Source organism: Nicotiana sylvestris, chromosome 11 (assembly GCF_000393655.2).
Source record: "Nicotiana sylvestris chromosome 11, ASM39365v2, whole genome shotgun sequence".
In the NCBI taxonomy this organism is placed as follows: Eukaryota; Viridiplantae; Streptophyta; class Magnoliopsida; order Solanales; family Solanaceae; genus Nicotiana; species Nicotiana sylvestris.
Window position 1 is genome coordinate 162,245,295 of NC_091067.1, and position 22,066 is coordinate 162,267,360.

A 22,066-nucleotide genomic window follows, 5' to 3' on the forward strand; every position below is an offset into this window, starting at 1 on the left:
AAATAATACAACACATTGTAGTGAGTAGAGAGTTAAGAGAGAATTTCTCTTAAGTGTAATTGGGAACTCTCCCCTTCCCTTGTTAATATTAAAAAGGCAACTGTTCTCTGGTGGACGTAGGATTATTTTGATTCGAACCACGTTAAATCTTGTGTTCTTTCTTTTACGTTTCCGCTAACAGGTTTTTTATGGGTATATAAGCAATTGCTCTTCTTCTAGCTCTTAAAGAGTTGAGAAGAAGGCAAGCCTCGCGCCGTCGTCATTGCTCGCTCGCTCGGCTCGGCTTCGGATTCAGATTTGGTCAAATGATCGATTGATTGATTGATTGATTTTTTTGACCAAATTTATTAAATATTTGTCTTAATAACAACATATTAATATTAAATCCAATCCGTTTTTCTATTTTGGTAACAGAAAATTAACTACCCTCTTTATTTTCCCTCTTTAATGTTGAGTAAATAGCCATTTATCTTATGTCATTTATGTTGTGGCCGTTTTTGCATAAACAACCATTCTGAAGAGTTGCACCTCTTCAGATTTCAGCCCAACTTTAGCTATAAATACAAGGCTATTCTGCTCAGAATTTCTATACGATTTTCTGAGTTTCTCCTCCTTCTTATGCATACTTTTAGTATCAAACAAAGCAACAGTAAGTGTGATTTGCTACCGAACTTTGTGTTCATTGAAACACTGGGTTTGAAGTACCACTACACCAGTGTGTAATTCGTTCTATCCTAGGAGGAAATAATCCATAACCTTGGGTTAGTAGGGGATTAAATTCCTTAAGGAAACACTATGAATTCAGTGGGCTCGAATTGGTTTTCTGTTATTTCATTGTTCATTCCTATTTATGTTCATTTATATTTCCAGAATTATTTTACAAATACAGTTTACTAACAAGCTTAAGGAATTTAAAATATTTTCTGTATTTGTACTCACTATTTCTGGAGAGTAAAACCTTTGTGGTTTTGTATTATATTAAAATCTACGTGATTTTAACGTTTGTGTCATTCTTTTACAGAAATAACTAATGATAATGTGAACCAAGTTGTTCCAACAGTGACTGCCAATGCCTCAACAAGCTGAACAACACCGGCATTATTGGCACCGGCGGAGAAACCCGAAAAAAATTTCGGGATTGATTTCAAGCGCTGGCAGCAAAAGATATTCTTTTATTTAACTACTCTAAGTCTCCAGAAGTTCATAAAGGAAGATGTTCCTGTGATGTCTGATGAAACTCGAGAAACTGAACGCTTTCTCGTGATTGAGGCGTGGAAACATTCAAATTTTCTGTACAGGAATTATATTCTAAATGGGCTGGAGGATGCTTTGTATAACGTCTACAGTGGCGTGAAAACGTCAAAAGAACTGTGGACTGCGCTTGAAAAGAAATACAAAACCGAAGATGCCAGGTTGAAGAAGTTCGTTGCTGCAAAGTTTTTGGACTACAAAATGGTGGATAGCAAGTGTTATTACCCAAGTTCAGGAATTGCAAGTGATTATTCACGATCTCCTTGCTGAAGGTATAAATCAAATTAATATTAATGTTGAAAGTAGTAATCTTAGTATTTTTACTAACAAAAAATTCACTAAAGATCTTGTCATCAATGAAGTATTCCAAGTAACAGCGATGATTGAGAACTTGCCTCCTTTGTGGAAGGACTTCAAAAACTACTTGAAACACAAACGCAAGGAGATGTCCCTTGAAGATCTCATTGTTCGGTTGAGAATCGAAGAGGACAACAAAGCTGTTGAAAAGAGAGGCCGTGGAAACTCAACACTAATGGGAGCAAATATTGTTGAAGAGAACAAAAAGAGGAAGAAGGCTTCTAGACTGAAATACAACCCAAGCAAGAAGCGGTTCAGTGGAACTGCTGCAGCTGTGGAAAAATCGGACACAAATCTACGGAGTGTCGTGCTCCGAAAAAATACAAGAAGAAGGGTCAAGCAAACATGGTTGAAAAGCATGATGATGTTGATGACTTATGTGACATGCTTTCCGAATGCAACTTGGTGGGCAATCCTAAAGAGTGGTGGATTGATTATGGAGTCACTCGCCATGTTTGTGCTGTTAGAGAAGATTTTTCTACTTATGCTCCTATTGGACCCGATGAGACGATTTCTATGGGAAATGCTGCAAAGGCCAAGATTGAAGGATGTGAGAAGATATTTCTCAAAATGACTTCCAGCAAAGTGGTGACTTTGAACAACGTCCTTCATGTTTCTGAGATTTGGAAGAATTTAGTCTCTACTGGGCTTCTTGTTAAGAACGGTTTTAAATGTGTTTCTGTATCCGATAAGGTTGTAATAAGTAAGAACGAGATGTTTGTAAGAAAAGGTTACCTCACTGAGGGCCTTTTCAAGCTGAATGTAATGGTTGTTGAAAATAATAATAAAATTTCAGCTTCGTCTTACTTACTTGAGTCAAATGAATTATGGCATATATGTTTGGGTCGTATTAATTATAAAACCTTACAAAAAATGATTAATTTGAAAGTATTGCCTAAGTTTGAATGTGACAAATCAAAATGTCAAGTATGTGTGGAATCTAAGTATGTTAAACATCCTTATAAGTCATTTGAAAGGAATTCAAATCCTTTAGACTTAGTTCACATAGATATTTGTGACATGAAGTCAATACCATCTCGCAGTGGAAAGAAGTATTTCATAATTTTTATTGACGATAGTACTCGATATTGCTATGTTTACTTACTTAATAGTAAAGATAAAGCAATAGACGCATTCAAGCAATACAAAAATGAAGTTGAAACACAACTTAATAAGAAATTCAAAATGATAAGAAGTGATAGGGGTAGTGAATATGAATCTCCTTTTGAACAAATACGTTTAGAATATGGAATTATTTATCAAACAACGACCCCTTACATGCCCCAAACTAATGGGATTGCAGAAAGAAAGAATTGTTCATTAAAGGAGATGATGAACGCATTATTGATAAGTTCTGGTTTACCACATAACTTGGGGGGGAGCCATTCTTGTGGCTGGCCGAATACTAAATCGAGTACCCCATATCAAAACAAAATTCATTCCATATGAAAAATGGAAAGGAAGGAATCCCAACTTGAATTATTTTAAAGTATGGAGGTATTTGGCAAAAGTGCAAGTTCCTAAACCCAAAAGGGTAAAAAAGGACCGAAAACTGTTGATTGTGTTTTCATAGGATATGCGACTAATAGTAAAACATATCGATTTCTGGTTCATAAATCAGAAAATCTCGATATTCATAATAATACGGTTATAGAATCAGATAATGCTGAGTTCTTTGAAAATATATATCCGTATAAAAAGGAATGTGAGTCGATTGGTGAAGGATCTAAATGACCTCGGGAAGAAACAAAAGAAAGTACACTTAACCAGGAGGATCCAAGACGTAGTAAACGTCAAAGAACGTCTACTTCATTTGGACCAGATTTTGTGACTTTCTTATTAGAAAATGAGCCTCAAACATTTAAAGAAGCTTTGTCTTCTTCGAAATCATTGTTATGGAAAGAGGCAGTCAATAGTGAAATAGAATCCATACTGAACAACCATACATGGGAGTTGGTTGATCTTCCTCCTGGAAATAAACCGTTGGGTTCTAAATGGATCTTTATGAGGAAAATGATAGATGATGACACTATCGACAAATATAAGGCAATAATTGTGGTCAAAGGGTATAGATAACGAAAAGGTCTTGACTATTTTGATACATACTCTCCAGTTACAAGAATTACGTTCATACGAACGTTAGTAGCGTTAGCTGCAGTTTATGGTCGTAAAATTCATCAAATAGATGTTAAGACAATCTTCTTAAATGGAGAGTTGGAGGAAGAAATCTACATGGAACAACCTGAAGGGTTTGTGGTTCCAGGTAAAGAAAAGAAGGTCTGTAGACTTGTTAAGTCCCTTTACGGACTAAAACAAGCACCCAAATAATGGCATGTGAAATTTGACCAAACAATGTTGTCAAATAGGTTTAAGATAAATGAATGTGATAAATGTGTGTACATTAAAAATGTTCCAAATCACATAGTCATTGTTTGCTTATATGTGGATGATATGCTCATAATGAGTAATGACATTGCCAACATAAATGCTACTAAGCGTATGCTAACTAGCAAGTTTGATATGAAAGACTTGGGAGTTGCTGATTTAATTATGGGGATTAAGATCCATAAGACTCCTCAAGGTCTGGCATTGTCACAATCTCATTATATTAAGAAAGTGCAAGCACTTAAGGTTTAAAGTTGCAAAGACTCCAATTGATGTGAATCTTGCATTAGCAAAGAACAAAGGCCAAATCATATCACAATTGGATTATGGTCGTGTGTTGGGATGCTTAATGTACATCATGAATTGTACACGACCAGATATAGCTTGTGCTATAAGTAAATTGAGTCGATACACGAGTAATCCAGGTCAATCTTATTGGATGGCAATAAAACGAGTTTTGGGATATTTAGAACATACCCAGGGCTTTGCTTTGCACTACAGTAAATATCCTGCAGTGATAGAGGGATACTATGATGCAAAATGGATCACTGGTTCAACTTATTCTAAGTCCATAAGTGGATATGTGTTCACTATTGGTGGAGGAGCGGTATCTTGGAAGTCATCCAAACAAACTTGTATTGCCCGCTCTACAATGGAGGCTGAATTCATAGCCTTGGATAAAGTCGGTGAAGAAGCTGAATGGCTCCGCAATTTCTTGGAAGATATTCCATTTTGGCCCAAACCGTTGGCACCAATATGCGCACATTGCGATAGTCAAGCGGCAATTGGAAAGGCTGGGAGCATTATGTATAATGGTAAATCTCGTCATATACGACAAAGACATAAAACCGTTAGACAATTACTCTCTAGAGGAATTATCACGATTGACTATGTAAAGTCAAGTGATAATGTGTCGGATCCACTTACAAAAGGCCTAACTAGAGAGGTAGTTGAGAAATCATCAAGGGGAATGGGACTATGGCCGTGAACAAGTCATAGTGGCGATAACTCTACCTAGAAGACTGGAGATCCCAAGATCTAGGTTCAAGAAGATCAAACAAAGTCATTAATGACGGTTCAATATTGTCAACTAAACTTTTGGTCCATTCTCGTGATGAAACAATGTTCAGTATCAAAGATAAAATATTAAGGCCTTTTAGTGATTTCTAAATTTGATACGGGGTATATCAAATAGTGTATATATGGGATGACACATTTAGGAATCACCTATGTAAGTGTGAAGTGTTAGCCGCTTCTAGGAGAACTTTGTAAGGCCAGTTCTCTACGCACTTATGAAACTAGGCGGTGTTCATGCCTGAAACGAACACAATAATGAGAACCAAAGACGGTTAAGGGTTGGTTGTGTGACTTGTGGTTGCCTAGGTATACACCAAAGTTCGACGGTTCAAAGATATCAAATCTACAGATTGATCGAGTATATCTGACATATGTTCACTACGGAAAGTTTAAAGGGAAACCTACTTATCCAGATGCAATTAATCCTTGCTTGCGAATCACACAGTTTTTATGTATACTTTCGTGATATAGCCATTCCCCATTCATGTGGGGGATTGTTGGGTTTTTATGTATTTAATATATTAAATACTTAAAAGAGGGTGAATGGGAAATGGAGGAAAATGAAATTTTTGAGTGAAATTTTAAGTTCCCCCCCCCCCTTGGCAAAGGGACATTGTCCCATATTGGAAGAGGAAGAGGTTTTTTGTGAGTATATAAGCAATTGCTCTTCTTCTAGCTCTTAAAAGGTTGAGAAGAAGGCAAGCCTCGCGCCTTGTTTCCCCCATTAGCAAAGGGACATTATCCCATATTGGAAGATGAAGAGGTTTTTTATGGGTATATAAGCAATTGCTTTTCTCTAGCTCTTAAAGAGTTGATAAGAAGGCAAGCCTCACGCCGTCGTCGTCGTCGCTCGCTCGTCTTTGGATTTGGATTTGGATTTGGTCAAATGATCGATTGCTTGATTAATTTTTTGGACCAAATTTATTTGTTAATAGTAAAATATTAACAGAAATGTTATTAAATATTTGTCTTAATAACGGAATATTAATATTAAATATTAATATTATCCAATCCGTTTTTCTATTTTGGTAACAGAAAAATTAACTACCCTCTTCAATTTTCCCTCTTTATTGTTGAGTAAATAGCCATTTATGTTATGACATTTATGTTGTGGCCATTTTGCATAAACAACCATTCTGAAGAGTTGCACCTCTTCAGATTTCAGCCCAACTTTGGCTATAAATACAAGGCTATTCTGCTCAGAATATCTATACGATTTTCTGAGTTTTCCTCCTTCTTTTGCATACTTTTAGCATCAAACAAAGCAACAGTAAGTGTGATTTGCTACCGAATTTTGTGTTCAATAAAACACTGGGTTTGAAGTACCACTACACCAGTGTGTAATTTGTTCTATCCTATGAGGAAATAATCCATAACCTTGGGTACTAGGAGGGGATTAAATTCCTTAAGAAAACACTGTGAATTCAGTGGGCTCAAATTGGTTTTCTGTTATTTCGTTGTTCATTCCTGTTTATGTTCATTTCTGTTTATGTTCATTTATATTTCCAGAATTATTTTACAAATACAGTTTACTAACAATTACTAACTTGTTAGGTTTTGTTATTACGCTTTGCGACGAAAAACTGTGAAAACAACAATTCTACAACAATGACTTTTTCATTAGATAATTTAATCTAAATAGTCGTCCATCTAATCGATTAAATTAGAAATAAGCGATAGATATATAATATATTTCAAACAGTTGTATTATATATATATATATATATATATATATATATATATATATATATATATAGTCTGTGTTTAGTCTATGTACATTGGCTAGGAGAAGTAGACAATGAATTTAACCGGCTATTTGTGTAAAGATCCCTTCATTCATTTATGAGTGACCATTTGATGGGCCTCTAAAACTAAACAGTAAAAATTGCACGGGGCGCCCTATTTGGTCGCCCCTATTTAACTTATACCCATTTTTAAATTTTTTAATTTGTACCCACTTTTTAAACAACTTCAGCCCCCTTTCTCATCCTCCTTCTCCTCCTTCGTTTTCTTCTTCTTCTTTCTTCTGCTACTATTGGTGCTGCTATGAAACTTCAGTTCATGGGATGATTTCCATAGATATGTTTATTAGATTATTTAAAAATAAATTATAAATAATTACGTAAGTTAGTATACAATAATTTGTGAATATTTTCACATACATAAGTTAGTAGACAATGATAATTCTGTTCTTTTCACGTTTATTGTTTCAGAAATTTATGATTTAGATACTGTTGGCAATCTGATTATTTATCTAGTATATTAGAAAGTTTTTTCAAAAACTTCAGCTTATATAGTGCCGAAATTTTTACAAATGAACTAAATAACTTCAGCATCTTCTGCTGAAGTTTTTGAAAAAGCTTTATGACAAAACTAATGTATCGAGGACAAAAAAACTTCAGCTTTTAGTGTTGAAGTTTTTACAAATGAAGTAAATAACTTTAGCATCTTCTGCTGAAGTTTTTGAAAAAGCTTATCCAGGACAAAAAAAAATTTCAACTTATTTAGTGCTGAAGTTTTTATAAATGAACTAAATAACTTCAGCATCTTCTGTTGAAGTTTTTGAAAAAGCTTAATGACAAAACCAATGAATCCAGGACAAAAAAACTTCAGCTTATTTAGTGCAATTACAAATAAAAACTTCAGCAAATAGAGAACAAAACTTCAGCTACTATGCTTAAGTTCAGCAATTACAAACAAAAACTTCAGCAAATAGAGAACAAAACTTCAGCTACTATGCTTAAGTTCAACAATTACAAACAAAAACTTCAGCACACTTGGTTCAGCACACTTGCTACTTCAGGCCCGTCTACTAGAATGCTGAAGTTTTGCGTGATTGTCTTTGCTACTTCAGCCCCGTATGCTGAAGTTACGCGAAAAAAGGGGTACGTTTGCAAATTTTTTTACAAAGCGGACACAAGTTAAAACGTGACACAAAAACGGGTATAAATGCAAATGCCCCTAACTAAACAGTTAATGCCTTCTTGGGCCTAGATGGGCCTATTGACATTCTTTGGGCAGCTCTTGCAAAGTTGGGTGCGGATTAAGCCCAACCTTTCGAGCCCAAAATAAGCTCAATGTCTTTTCCTTAGCCCATTAGAAGAATTTGGAAATTGGTAAGTATAAATGATTAGTTGTGCCTAAGACTAATATCTAATGATGTGGTAAGAGATGGAAAATAATGTTTTACTAATTAGCAATTACTAGTGATTGATATCTAACAAATATAGTTTTCTTAAGTAATCATTGAAATTTAAGATAATTAAACGTATCTATGAGATTGAGTTGATTTGGAATTTAATTAAATAGTTTGGATTGTTTATTATGAAAACATAATTACAAGGAGAAAAGAAAAGGTAAAAATTGACTAATGTCCTAAAATTGAAATTTTTCCCTTGATTTTCATAAGGTCAATAACACGCAAAAAAAAAAAAAAAAAAGATTTCTTATCCTAATATTATGAAGCAACAATATCCAGTCAAAATTTTCCTCAATCTAAATAGTTTGGAAAGTTTTTCAAATTTTGTTTTCTTTAAGTACATTCTAGATTAGCAAAATATATGGCATCAAAAGGAAAATTATATAAAGATGTGCATAAAAAGAAATGCTGTTACACGCGCACATACCAAATATGTATGATTTCTTTTTCTTCTTCTTTGTACTTAATGATTTTACAAAGTTAGCAAAGACCTTAATTTTCTATACAAATATGTTAGTCAACAAAACAGATATCATTGTTAAACTGAGTTTTCATAATTTCTATAATTACTTAATATAGTCTCATCATAATCAATTAATTAAAACAATTAATATCCTTCTTAAACAATCGGTATTAATGTATGTTAGCTAAATTAAATACTAATCTTCAAATTCTACAATTACTTTATCGCCATCGCAATATCCTACAAAGTACAAAAGATCGTACCGATGAATTAAATACTAAAAATCGAATTTATAGATTATATACAATCTATATTTAATTTGCGTCAATATTCATCTATTTCTGAATCAACATCATATAATCGTCATTATTCGTACCTTGAGTCATTCCTACTATACCTCTAAACTGAACGTTAGCATGCAACAAGTAAAAAATCGTTATTGTTTAATGCTTGCAGACTCGAAAAATAATCTATTTTACGCCACAATAAATCACATATTTTTCATATAAATAGTCAAATATGAAGATTTCAATTATCCAATAAAAACCAAATTTGGAAAAAATGATAAATAAGGCCCAAAAAATTAATTTTCAAAAGCCCGAATCAAATATATATAATGGCCCAAAAATCCCCAAATATTACAAATTTTCAGTTTCTCCAACTGAACTATTTTCTCTCTCAGCACATCGGGCGTGCACACAAAAGCACAAAATACACACACACACACAGTTCCTCCATTTTAGTGAACTATTCTCTTCTTCAACCCCACCACCCCCTTAACCCACCCACCCCAAAACAATCCCCACCCACTTCCCCCTTCTGGGTTTTATCAGTTTTTATCATTTTCTTTGATTTTTTTCTCACAAGTTCCTACCTTTAATTTCAAGAATTTGGAAAATTTGAAGTCTTTAGAATTGAAAATTTTGATTCTAAAGTCGGGTTCATGAAATTAATATCAAAGATTTAAATGGAGAATTCTGCTGCTGCATCTGACGAGCCTCAAAAGAAGCGTCCTCATCTCAACACTGTTTTAATCTCCTCTCCTACGATGGCTCGCCATTCTAAAGCTTCTTCTGATAATAAAACTGTAAGTTTTTTTCCTTATTCTTTAATAGCCACTATTTGTTATTATTGTTTTTATGGTTATTTCTGTAACTGAATTTTTTTGCTGTATTTTAGCTTAGTTATATATATTTTTAGGGTTCTATAGTTTAAAAAAGAATGACCCTTTTCAATGTTTCATATGTGGTTCAATTTATTTTAGCTTAAGGCGATAAAAAGTATTTGTCTTTGCTTTGTTTGTTGATTTTTAGCTTAATGCTTTTATGGTTTTTGTAATTGAAGTGGTTGTATTGTATGTTAGCTTAGTGACATATGTTTTTAGGGTTGCATAGTTTGAAAAAGAATAACCCTTTTCATATGTGGTTCTATCTTTTTTAGTATAAGGAGATACAAATTGGTGTACTTTATTTTATTAGTTTGATTTTTAGCTTTAGTTTTTTTGTGAAAAGGCTTGTTGAGCTGTAAAAGCTCATTTGGTTGCTGACTAGTTTTCAGTTTTATGGATGAAATAGAGTGTGGTAGTTTATGCCATTAGAATCGATGTTTGTGTTTTTGCTATAAAACCTAAAGTTAGGACTTTATCTGCGATAAAGTTGTGATCTTGATGAGAGCTTGTTCAAGGATGATCAATTTGTTGTATGGATGATCCATTAGGGTATTATTTGCTGTAGTGGGCTAGTGATGAAAAGCACACCCAAGGGTTGTATCTTAAAGGTGAATGTCAATGAAGGTGGAATGTAAACCATGGCGAGCTAGGTTTGAATCCTAACTTTGGTAAAAAAATTAAGTTTATCTTCCCCCTCCCCCCCAAGTCTAGGTGGATAGAGGTACCTTATACAAGTATTGGTGGGAGGACGTAGGTACCCACTGGGATAGTCGAGGTGTGCGCAAACTGATCCTGATACCAAAGGTTTAAAAAAATAATGGAAAGAAAAAGAAAAGCACATCCCTAGCTATTGGTTTAAAGTTACTTATATGGAAAGAGTTGATCTTGATATCAAAAAGGAGTTTTATTAGGTTGTGCCTGCATGGGTGTTTTCTCTCTCTTGAGGTTCTTATTGCCAGATACTATCTTATCTCCTGTTAGTCTCAGTTGTTGCCTTATCTAAGTCCTATACATGTGCTGCTTTTTTTTTGTTCGATGTTTTGAAGGTTCTGGTTAATCTAAATGTTGAACGTCAAGTGATTGTTGTTCTATGATAACTTGGGGAATAACTGATATAAGTAAAATGGCGAAAGGCTCTCTCCCTCGCTTTTATTTGTCTAATAGAGTGAAAATCTTTTAAACAATGATATATCTTTCGAAATTTTAAATTTTGTGGGACTAAAGTTATAGAAGTTACAGTCTCAAGGGGATGGCCTAATGGTCAAAAGATGAAGCAACAGGTTTGGGAACAAAGGTTTGAACCCCAATAGAGGCTATATTAAGGAATTCTTTTGGTAGGCCCGCATTTTACGGGTGCCCCTTTGGATTCGGTGAGGACGTGAGGTTTACACAAGCTGACTGGAGAGTGCCATTACTGAAAAAAGTTGTACAAGTTACGGATGTACAGAACCGTCTATCTTAAGACATTCCTTTTTTGGGCGACTGTGGTATTTCCCTAGAGGTGCATCCTTGTTGATTGCTATTAATTACACATCTATCTCATACTATTAATTTCCCTCACCTTTTGTATAAATGTACTGCTAATCCACTAGTGCACAAAGTAACTTTCTGTTAGAAAATTGTGAAATGTATCATTGATTCATTGTTTCGCTAATTGATTTTAACTTTATTGCAAGAACTTCTTCTCAATTAAACACAACTGATTATCAAGTAGTCTTTGGTTAATGCGGTTTGGTGAATATAGAGCAATAACTGATAAAGGATTGCATATTGTTTAATCTTCACGTGGAAAACTTTGCCAATTTCATTGTGCCAGTCACTTGCTTTTGCTTATGGTGTGATAGTTGGTTCAGATAACTGAGCGTATATTGCCCAAAATAACTTGTCACTTGCCTTTGTATGATTGTGTATCCTACATATTACTGGACCTGCCATGAATTACTGCCCTTTTCTAGTTAGGTAAATGCTATTGTTTTTTTTTTTCCTGTGTAATTATTAGGAAGCCTTTATTATAAGATGTGATCATTGTGAACCTTAAGGGGGTGCACTTTTAAACTGCTTATGCCTTCATTAACTAGTTGCTAAGTTAATACGACGATAGGTGCGAAATGCCAAAAGAAATTTGCACTATTCTGCCAACTTAGAGGAAGAGAATGGAAAGAACTTCAAGTAAAGATGGATGCTATAAATGGAGGTTGATTTTCTGCGTTGCTTCTTCCTCTCTTTGGCATGTTCTTCCTTGTCCTTATCCTCTCAAATACTCTCCTCAGTTCTCCGGCCTAAAAAATGTGAACCACCATTGAATATGTTTCACACGGTTTTCATTTTTTGCAAAATATTATCCATTCAACTAGAAGAGCTCAAACATATCTAGGCACTTAACAAGCATCCAAGGGTGTGGCCTAGTGGTCAATGAAGTGGGTGAGAACCATGAGGTCTCAGGTTCAAATCCCAGTGGAGGCAAAAAATACTAGATGATTTCTTCCTATCTATCCAAGCCTTGGTGGATAGAGTTACTTGGTATCAGTTGCTGGTGGGAGCTGGCAAGTATCCCGTGGAATTAGTCGAGGTGTGCGCAAGCTGGCCCGGACACCACAGTTTTAAACAAAATATCTAGGCACCTAACAAATCTGAAAATAAAACCTTCAAAATAGTTGAACGACGAAATCGTCAATAATCATCATTTTAGTAGCAAAGTGAATTTGGACACTGTAAAAGAACACAAAGCTTGTTCAATATTGTGTGGTCATGAAGAAATGAAACTTCTGAACAATTGGAGGACGTCATTCACTTCTAGTTTGTGTACAATTACAATTTTGTTTGGCTTGACCAAATTTAGGATGAAACTAAATCACCATACATCTTATTTACCTTTATTGTGGATCAAATCAAATTTAGTTTGACGAGAGAGTTGTAGCAAGTACTCGGAGTAAGAAATTTTCTCTTTTAGCATTTCAAAACAAATGCGTCTTCCGTAGCCATCACACCAAAAAAAGGAGGGAGCTATGAACATCAAGGACTACAAGCCTCTAAGTCCAATGGGAAATATCTACAAGGTAATTTCTAAGGTGCTTTCTAGTAGAATAAAGAAGGCGTTGGATGAGACAGCGTGTGCCTCTCAGAATGTATTCGTGGAAGGATGACAAATCTTAATGCAACTTTAATGGCAAACAAAGTGGCTGACTCTAGAAGGAAGCAGGGAGAGCCGGGGATCTTGTTGAAATGGGAACTTAAGAAGGCCTGTGATCGTGTGAACTGGGAGTTCCTGGCTTTGTAATGTTGAAAATGGGATTGCAGGATATGTGGCGGAATTGAATTTAGTTCTGGTATCAACACTCAGATTCCTGGTCTTAGTGAATGGCAGAATTAAGTTCTGGTATGAACGGTCAAATTCTTGGTCATAGTGAATGGCAGAACATGTAGTTCTTTTGGTAGCTCGAGGGGTTTGAGACAAAGGAACTGCTATCTCCTGTGCTATTCATTTTTTTATGTTAACATATGTAGGTAACTAGTTATTCCGTCCATCTTAAAGTAATAGAATTTTGATTTGATAGAGCTGTCTTGAAGGTTGGGAGAGGGGGGGAAGTGGACATCGGTCCCCAAAGAAGGAAGGTTACAGCTTTTGGCTGTAATGAGTCTAACTTTAGGTGAGCTGATTTTAGATATGAAATTTTCCCTGTCTAAAATAGTAAAAATTATTTTGAATTTCAAATTTGGGACATCTGCGGACAGGTTGGTTTTGATTTGAATATCTGCCTTTTGGGGAAAATCCTGCTCACTGTGTTACTTAATTATCTGATTACCTTTTTTGTTTCCTTCTGTCAGTATATGAACGTCTTGTTCTTTAGTTAATTTTTTTATGGGGCATATCTCAATTCCTTATCAGCACGAAACTTACTAAATCTTGTGATGATAGTGACACTAACAGGACTATCATGGTTATCTTGTAAAAGTTCTTCCTAGAAAGTAACATTACTCACCAGGAAAAAAATTAAAATTAAAAATAAAATCAGCAAGAACTTTATTGGTAGAATCTTGCACAAATTTTGTTTCCTTTAGACGCATCTGTTGCGAAAATACAAGAGTGCATGTATGTATATATATATATGTGTGTGTTCCTTTAATTCAGAGAAGCAACATTCTTATATTTGCGCTACTGGTCAATATATGCTCATAATTGTGCAGGGATAACTCAATTTAAGAGGTAAAGTAACATATCCTTAAGAGTTAAGTGTTGCAGATGGCTTTGTGAAATTACATATTTTTTTTTAATCATCTTCCTCTAACCTGATGTACAGTGTTTTCCTCTGCTTTTGCTTAAGAAAATAAATAACTCTTGATGTTTAAAAATTACATGATATTTTTATTTGGAAACAATGTTAATGAGAAATTCCATTTTCTTTGTTATATGTGGATGAATTGAAGGTATAGCTTGGGTTCCAAAAATGTTTAATTTTTTTGATAACCAAGAAATCCCCTAGGGTTAATGGCGCATGGTTCGAAACTCAGTGGATGATGGGCCTGCCTCTACACTTCTCCAATTAAATGCCATGCTTTTGTCCGCCAGGGTTCGAACCCGTGATGTGCGCCTAACCCACACATTACTCGCTGCACTCTTACAACTAGAACAAAGTCTTAGGGGCCCAAACATGTATGAAATTTAATAAAGATGGATGAAAGATTGGGTTTCTTTTTTTGACAGGTTGATGCTGCAGTTCTCCATTATCAAAATCAAAAACTAGTTCAGCAGTTAGATGCACAGAAACATAAGTTGCATGATCTTGAAGCCAAAATGAAAGAATTGAGGGACAGACAAGCTTCTTATGATAACTTCTTGGTTAAGTTAAATCGAATCTGGAATCAGGTAACTTCGTTAGGTATCCTAATTGTGTGGTGATTGATCTAAATAGCCTAACTTGTGATTTGCATTGGTTTGATGGTCTTCTAAATAATTCCATGTAGCTAGATGATGATCTGATTCTCCTTGGAGCATCCAGTGGGGCAGATCAAATTGCTTTGAAGAGCTTGGATCATCTAGATTATTCTCGAGGTTGGCTGTTACAAGTTTAAGTGAATTTGGGTTTCTTTATTATCCTGGAAGCTCAATATAGAAAAGATAAGCTCCTTTGCATTATATTGGGAATAACTCGTTGATTTCTAATAACATTTAGGTTCAGTTCCATCTTGTCCTGCGGAGGAAATGTTCCTGTGTAGGGTGTTGAAAACCAATGATATTCCAGGCGACGCCAATGCTGGATCCATTGTGAATATCAAGGAAGCTCTTGATCTGCGCCATTCTTCTACTCTTGAGTTGATGAAATCGTTGGAAAACGCTATTGATGCTCAGCGTATTAAAACTGAAAATCTTACTCATGTTTTGGAAGGAAAGCCATCAGCAGAAGGTTGGGAACCTGGAAAGACCTTGATGTGGTCCTACTTCCCCCCCTCCCCCTTTATTCTCTGATTACTTTGCAAGCGTTAGTTTTCTTCAGAATTTATTTTGTTACTATGTACTATGTATAGAACTGGTGCTTGAATCTGGTCTAATCTGATTATTTTACCATCATTGGAATTTTTCAGATGCTATCATTCTTTTAAGTAAGATCGATGATATGATGAAAGATGAGGCTAATTATCTCCGTCAAGTAATTGATGTTCTTCATTTGAAACACAAAGAATATGCTGATGCAATCGAAGCTTGTAATCAAAGCCATTCAGTGGATCAATCTGAGTTAAAGCGCCTTGAAGGTATTTGCAACATTCCTTTGTTCCACACGTGAACACAAGTTTTTAGCTCATACGCATTCATTTGTGAAGTCTCTTAAGTACAATCAGTGTTATGAGTTACAGATCAACATTGATATCAAATTCTGGGGCATATGTATGTGGTTGTTCAAATTGATATGTAATGTTTAGCTTTAACCATTGTGTATGATGGCATAGATGTGCATGTCTATTTTTCAGCTCATACATGTACCTAATGTAAGGTATTGAGTACAATCAGTAAAATTAATTAGCATTGCGAGTTAGAGTTCAACTTTGATATCAAATTGATTGGTGTTTGGTATATGAATTTCAAATTGGAGATGTAGCGTTTAACTTCAGGCATTGCATATGGTGACATGGATGTGAATATCTATTTGTATTGGCTAACGTCTTTTAAGCAGCTGCCACTGTGCCTTGAATATGTCTCTTTTGCTAATGGTAAAAGGTGAGCTGGAGGAAAGCATGTCAGAACTTGAAGATAGTAGAAGGAAGTTAGTTACTCTGAAAATGCAGAAAGATTTGGCATCTGGGGGGCAGGTAACAGTTTCAAGTGCGGTAAATGGTAGTATGTCACCAGAGAAGCCTACAGACCGAACAAAAGGTGTGCGGGAACTGAAGGAGTCTATAGAAGAGGCAAAGGTACCGTCACTATAACTTACCCTGTGTCTTGCCTGCGTGATGTATGCACATTTAAATGTGATGTTTTGATTGCAGGCGCTGAAAGAGGACCGCCTCTCTGAGCTTCAAGATGCCCAGGAAGATAATCTACATTTGTTGAAGCAGTTGCAAGATCTTCAGGTTTTCACCAAGAATTTCCTGGATTCAGTTTTTCAAATTTAAAATGTATTTGACATTAAAATGCCAAGTGCATTTATATGTTGTGAGGCTAAATTGTGATTTTTCTTGACCATACAGAATGAACTAAAGGATGACAGATACGTGTCTTCATCTCGTGCTTATACCTTACTCCATGATCAACGTCACCATTGGAATGCTGAGGCAGAGCGATACAAAGCTCTGACAGACTCTCTTCAGGTTAAGCTACATTACTCTTCATTTCACATTGTGGTTTAGATGGTACCTAGCTTGTCGTCTTTGCTTATAATTAAATTCAGGCTGACAGGTCTTTCATCGTACGGAAGGAGAAAGAACTGGTTATGAAAGCAGAGGCTATGGATTCAGCAAGGAAAGCAGTTGATAACTCCGAGTCAAGGATTGAGGAATTGGAGCATCGCATGCACAGATGCATTATTGGAAAAAATGAGCTGGAAATCAAAATGGAAGAAGCAATTCAAGATGCAGGTCGGTGTATTTTCGAGTCAGATTTTTCTGTTGGTATGTTTATGTAATAATCTGCTTACTTGAAGGTAGACTTTTGTAGGAAGAAAAGACATTAAAGAGGAGTTTCAGGTGATGGGCTCTGCTTTATCAAAAGAAATACAAATGATGGAAGCTCAGCTGAATCGTTGGAAGGAGACAGCTAAGGAAGCTGTTTCCTTACGTGAAGAAAGACAGTCATTGGAAGCTTCAATAGGAAGAAAGGTTTGGTCTTGGTGCCATAATATGATTTATATCTTATTACTTCTCAGTTAATGAAAAGGAGATCAATTTCTTAACTAGGAAAAAAGGGATTGGGGTGTCCATTAAGATAACTAATGGAAGATCTTTTTTCTTTGAGAAGGTAATGGAGAGTGTGTTACATCAATGCTGCTGTTAAATCTTTGTGGAATTATTTGCCTTGTGATCTTGTGTTTTGGGTTCTTCGGGTTTCTTTTGGGTGGGGGTGGCGGGTCTATCACCAGAGTGTCCCTAGTGAAAGGTCAAAGTTGTAAACCCCACTTGTCTCTGGTTTCCCTTGCCCCTTCCCCACAAACACCCAAAATAAAAATAAAAAAGGGAGCTGAAAGAATAGGGAACATACATATTATATTTCAAGTGATTCCATTTTTATTTCTGAGCCTTGGTGGGCACTAGCCAGTGTTACCCGATACTTGTGCTGGTAGGAGATGGCAGGTATTTGGTGGGAATAATCGAGGTGCGTGTAAGCTGACTTGTACACCATCGTTTTGGAAAAATAGGCAGATGTTATTTCAAGTAACTCCATTTTTTTGTTCTGAAATGGTTCAACTTGTTGCTGTAGGCTACTGAGCACAAAAACTTGATCAATAAATGTGCTCACCAGACTGGGGAGATCCGAACGCTAAAGGAACTTGTAAGTTCTTTAGCATAGACCTTTGCTTGTTCGTTACCAAGTTCTGTCCTTGTCATTACAAGTTACATGCCCGAGTCTTCTTGCAGGCTGAGAAGATGCAGAGGGACAAACAGGAACGTCAAATATTCTTGGACATGCTTGGCCAGCAAATCTATGACAACAGGTAGATTAATTTATTTCACTTCTTGGGATTTAACCTGTGATAAAATAGAAGTATCTGTGGCTCTATTTTATTAATCGACACAACACGTGTATGTGTGTGTGTGTGTTGTATGTATGTGTTATATGTATATAATAAATATATGTCCTCGTGTTCTATTGGTTGTCATATGTTACTAGAGATGATGTGAAAATAATTAAGTGGCAATAAACGATCTCACAAGCGCATATGAGAATCAAAATGTTTGGGGATTGCAACTGATATAATTTAAAAAAAAAACATTTGTGGAGGTTGCAAAGACTGGTTCCACTTTGTCGACCTGCAGTATTTAGTTGGAGAAGAGTATAGGGGTGGGCCCATTATTTATCGAGTTTCAAACCGTGTGCCAACAGGCGCTCGGGGACTTTCTCAGTTAGCAAAAGAAGTATGTTTTCACTAAATTAGTAGTCTCCTGTATTCACAACAAGACTTTGACCACTTTGCTAGAGACATAACGGAAATCAGAGAGTCGGAGAAAAGAGCTCACGCACAAGCTGAAATTTTGAGAGCTGCTTTGAATGAACATGATTTGGAATTGAGAGTGAAAGCTGCTAATGAAGCTGAGGCTGCTTGTCAGCAGAGGCTTTCCGCTGCTGAGGCAGAAATTGCAGAATTGAGGGCAGAACTGGATGCTTCTGACAGGTTCCTTTTTCTGATGCTTGCTTCTAAACTTATGATGCATTTTCAGGTTATCATAATTTGTGTCTTTCTGGAATGTCTATGTACTTGCGTGAAAATTGTGTCACCTTGATGCACCAACAACAGTTGGCCAGTCTGTCAAATGCCTTTTATCTTTTTTTTGATGACGGTGGTGTCCGCCCAGCTTGCGTCCACCTAGACATGAATATATCTGCTTTAGACAACACCTATTTAGAAATAAAAATAAGCAGCCAAAAAAAAAAAAAGAAGAGGTACTAGCAGTAGGTATCCTGCTACCAATGTATGTCCACATGTATATATCTGCTTTATCCGGTGTGCATCCATCATCTATTTAAAATCTAATAATGTTCTTCTGTGTATCCAATGTTGATCAAGCTTACCAATTTATTAGAGACACTCCTCTTTATCCTGTAACCATATAAGGTTTCCTTGCAGAGGTGTTTTAGAGCTAAGAGAAGCGATAAAAATAAAAGAAGGGGAATCAGAAACTTATATTTCCGAGATTGAGGTACTCAACTGGATGTGTTTGTTACAATTTATTGCATCACTTTCTCTCTGTTGCCTTTCTTCTGATCTATTTACATTTAGACTATTGGTCAAGCCTATGAAGACATGCAGACACAGAACCAACATCTTCTCCAGCAGCTGGCAGAGAGAGATGATTATAACATAAAGGTCTCTATTATTATATTTCCCTTTGTTGCAATGAATATTCTACACCCGGTGGTCATTCATAGGGAGTGATGCAGTTGACCTGTAGTCATGTTTACTTCTGCTTTTCAAGTGCAGTTAGTATCTGAGAGCGTGAAGATAAAGCAGGAACAAAGCTTGCTTCTCTCTCGGAAGCAGGTATCAACAGGTAAACTTCAAAAGGCTAAAACATCACTGGAATCTCTGAAAATGAGGATGGCTCAAAGTGAAGACCAGGTAGCCTTTTGCCTCTTTTGTGGCACGTAGAGGTTTAAGTTGGAATTGTTTGTTCTTTTCTCAACCATTATAATATGTTGTAGATGAAAGTTCACATCACGGAAGCTTTAAGTTATATCCAAGAAGATAGACATCTTGCAGTCACCCTGGAAACTGCCAAGCGAGAATTGGGAGATGCTGATAAGGAATTGAAGTGGCTGAGATCTGCTGCTTCCTCCGCTGATAAGGAATACGAACAGCTCAAGAGGAAGTTGGCCGAAATAGGGGTGGAGCTGGGAACTGAAAGGTGATATTCTTTTCAACAAACTCTTTTTATTACCCCCCCACCCCCCAAAACAAAAATCATGTGTACGGTAACCCTTAGTAGTTTAGTTTGCTATTTTACAAAATTGAGGTTGGATGTAGATGACTTAGCCTTATGTGGATAAATGTTCTTTAATCTAATGTCTGTTGTACAATAGACCCTTGGCATAACTGGTAAAGTTGTTGGCATGTGACCAAGAGGTTACGGGCTCGAGCCGTGGAAACAACCTCCTGCAGAAATGCAGGGTAAGACTGCATACAATAGACCCTTGTGGTCCGTCCCTTCACCGGACCCCGTGCATAGTGGGAGCTTAATGCACCGGGCTGTTCTAATCTAATATCTGCTGTAGAATGTGAGCTAATGAGCAATCTGCTGGTTGCCTGGCTTTATCTTTCTGTTGTACATCTTGAGGTTAATTATAGCTAATTGGAGCATAGATAAAACATGCATTACTGGTCTAAAGGTCAATGCTCTGTGCACAGGACTTTTTGGACTGGGTCCTGAATATAGTCTATTCAAGCCTTATGGCTTCAGCTGTGTGTTGGAATTTAGCATTTGCATGTTTCTGATCTTATAAAATGTTCTTGCTCATGAAGAAAAATAATCTGTTTGTGCATCTGCTATGAGTTCTTTCTTTATTCAGAGTTCATGAAAATTTTGCTAATCTAGGAGTGAGAAAAAGAAGCTTGATGAAGAGGCAGTGGAGTTGAACAGAACTGTTGATGAGTTGACTTCTGCAAGTGGCGAGGCTGCAGTACAAAAACTGCAGGATGAAATCAATGATTGCAAGGCTATTCTCAAATGTGGAGTGTGTCTTGATCGGCCAAAAGAGGTGTGTACATGTGTTCCTTTTTGCTCCGGAAGTGGGTAGTCTTATCTGGTTGAATACTTTGCCGCAAGCATATATTTTTCAATTCTAGTTCAGGATACTCGGTTCCCTTCTGTGTTTTAGAGTAAAGGTTGACCGCAAGAACAGGGTTTCTTCTGTGAATATTTGATGTATAAATGCCCCTAGAACCACTTAGGGCTACCTTGTATATTTATAAAGTTCAAAACGCCATATCGGTTTTGTAAATCTAGAAATGGCTTCTTGTAGGTATAGAGTTCGGTTATTATTTATTATGCGCTAGCAATGCTTTGAACCTGATTCTGTTCCTTTAAATATTTGGCAGGTTGTAATCACAAAATGTTATCATCTCTTCTGCAATCCATGTATTCAGAGAAATTTAGAGATTCGTCATCGCAAGTGCCCTGCTTGTGGAACTGCTTTTGGACAAAACGATGTTCGTTTTGTGAAAATCTGACCAAACTCTGTCAGTTGCAGCTCGCTGAACATGTACATTATTGCTGTTCTCTGAGGGTATCGTTCTAGAAGCCTACTAGGGGCAGAATTCATACCCTTGTGAAGAAGAAAGTGCTACCTTTTATTTTTTCCTTTCAATTTTCTTTTCCCCCCTTAGGGGTGCACCCATTTTTTTCTTTCTCCACATCTCTTTACTCAATACCTCTTTATATAGTCTTTTTTTGTTACCCACATCTCTTCTCTTAGTCTCTCTTTATGTAGTCCTCTTTATTTTTTCTTCACATCTCTTTCTCCCTTAAATCCTTGATTTAGCAGGTCTTCTTTCAACTGTATTTTGTTACAAACAGTGTAAAGCTTTATCATGTAGTGAGTTTTCTTAATGGTATTGAAGCATCTTCTATGAGATTATTATTATGTAGCTTAGTGAGATGGCAGGTTTCTGCATGTCATTTTTGTTCCAAAATTTATATGCCACGTCAGTGTCATGTCAGCATTTGTGTTTACGTGTTAAACTTTATACAAGTTGAGGTGACTACTTGTGCACCCCTAAAGTTGGAGGCATACTTGCCGGCTGAAGCCAAGTTTGAGGGTCTGTTTATGTATTATGCCATCTTTGTGTATAGTACATTTGCCTGACTTTGGTACATTGATTTTTGGGCATTGTCTTTTGTTTACTGCATTGATGAAGTGAAGGGAGCTGAAATGTTTCATCTCTCAGAGATAAAGGTTTTAGTTGAACTGATTGATGTTGAATGTTGTATTCCAGAAGTTTGCTTATTTTGTACAAATCAGTGG

General features: G+C 36.2%; 1 protein-coding gene across 1 annotated transcript; it reads left to right on the top strand.

The window, feature by feature from the left end:
- The first annotated feature begins 9,393 nt into the window (after window positions 1-9,393).
- LOC104246832 (E3 ubiquitin-protein ligase BRE1-like 2) lies at window positions 9,394-21,674 on the top strand. The gene is made up of 19 exons (XM_009802720.2): window positions 9,394-9,819; window positions 14,603-14,764; window positions 14,863-14,950; window positions 15,072-15,302; window positions 15,481-15,648; window positions 16,112-16,305; window positions 16,381-16,464; window positions 16,582-16,701; window positions 16,782-16,968; window positions 17,048-17,208; window positions 17,807-17,878; window positions 17,965-18,041; window positions 18,525-18,719; window positions 19,173-19,245; window positions 19,326-19,412; window positions 19,527-19,664; window positions 19,748-19,950; window positions 20,638-20,800; window positions 21,141-21,674. Exons 1-19 carry the CDS (start codon window positions 9,700-9,702, stop codon window positions 21,270-21,272), a joined length of 2,655 nt encoding a protein of 884 aa, XP_009801022.1. The 5' UTR covers window positions 9,394-9,699; the 3' UTR covers window positions 21,273-21,674.
- Window positions 21,675-22,066: the final 392 nt, after the last annotated feature.

Excerpts from the sequence above, each read along its gene's own strand:
- LOC104246832 (XM_009802720.2), top strand. The coding sequence starts at position 9,700 with ATGGAGAATTCTGCTGCTGCATCTGACGAGCCTCAAAAGAAGCGTCCT. Across the intron at positions 18,042-18,524 it reads CAGCAAATCTATGACAACAG|AGACATAACGGAAATCAGAG; the intron begins GTAGATTAATTT and ends CCACTTTGCTAG. Across the intron at positions 19,665-19,747 it reads TGGCTCAAAGTGAAGACCAG|ATGAAAGTTCACATCACGGA; the intron begins GTAGCCTTTTGC and ends AATATGTTGTAG.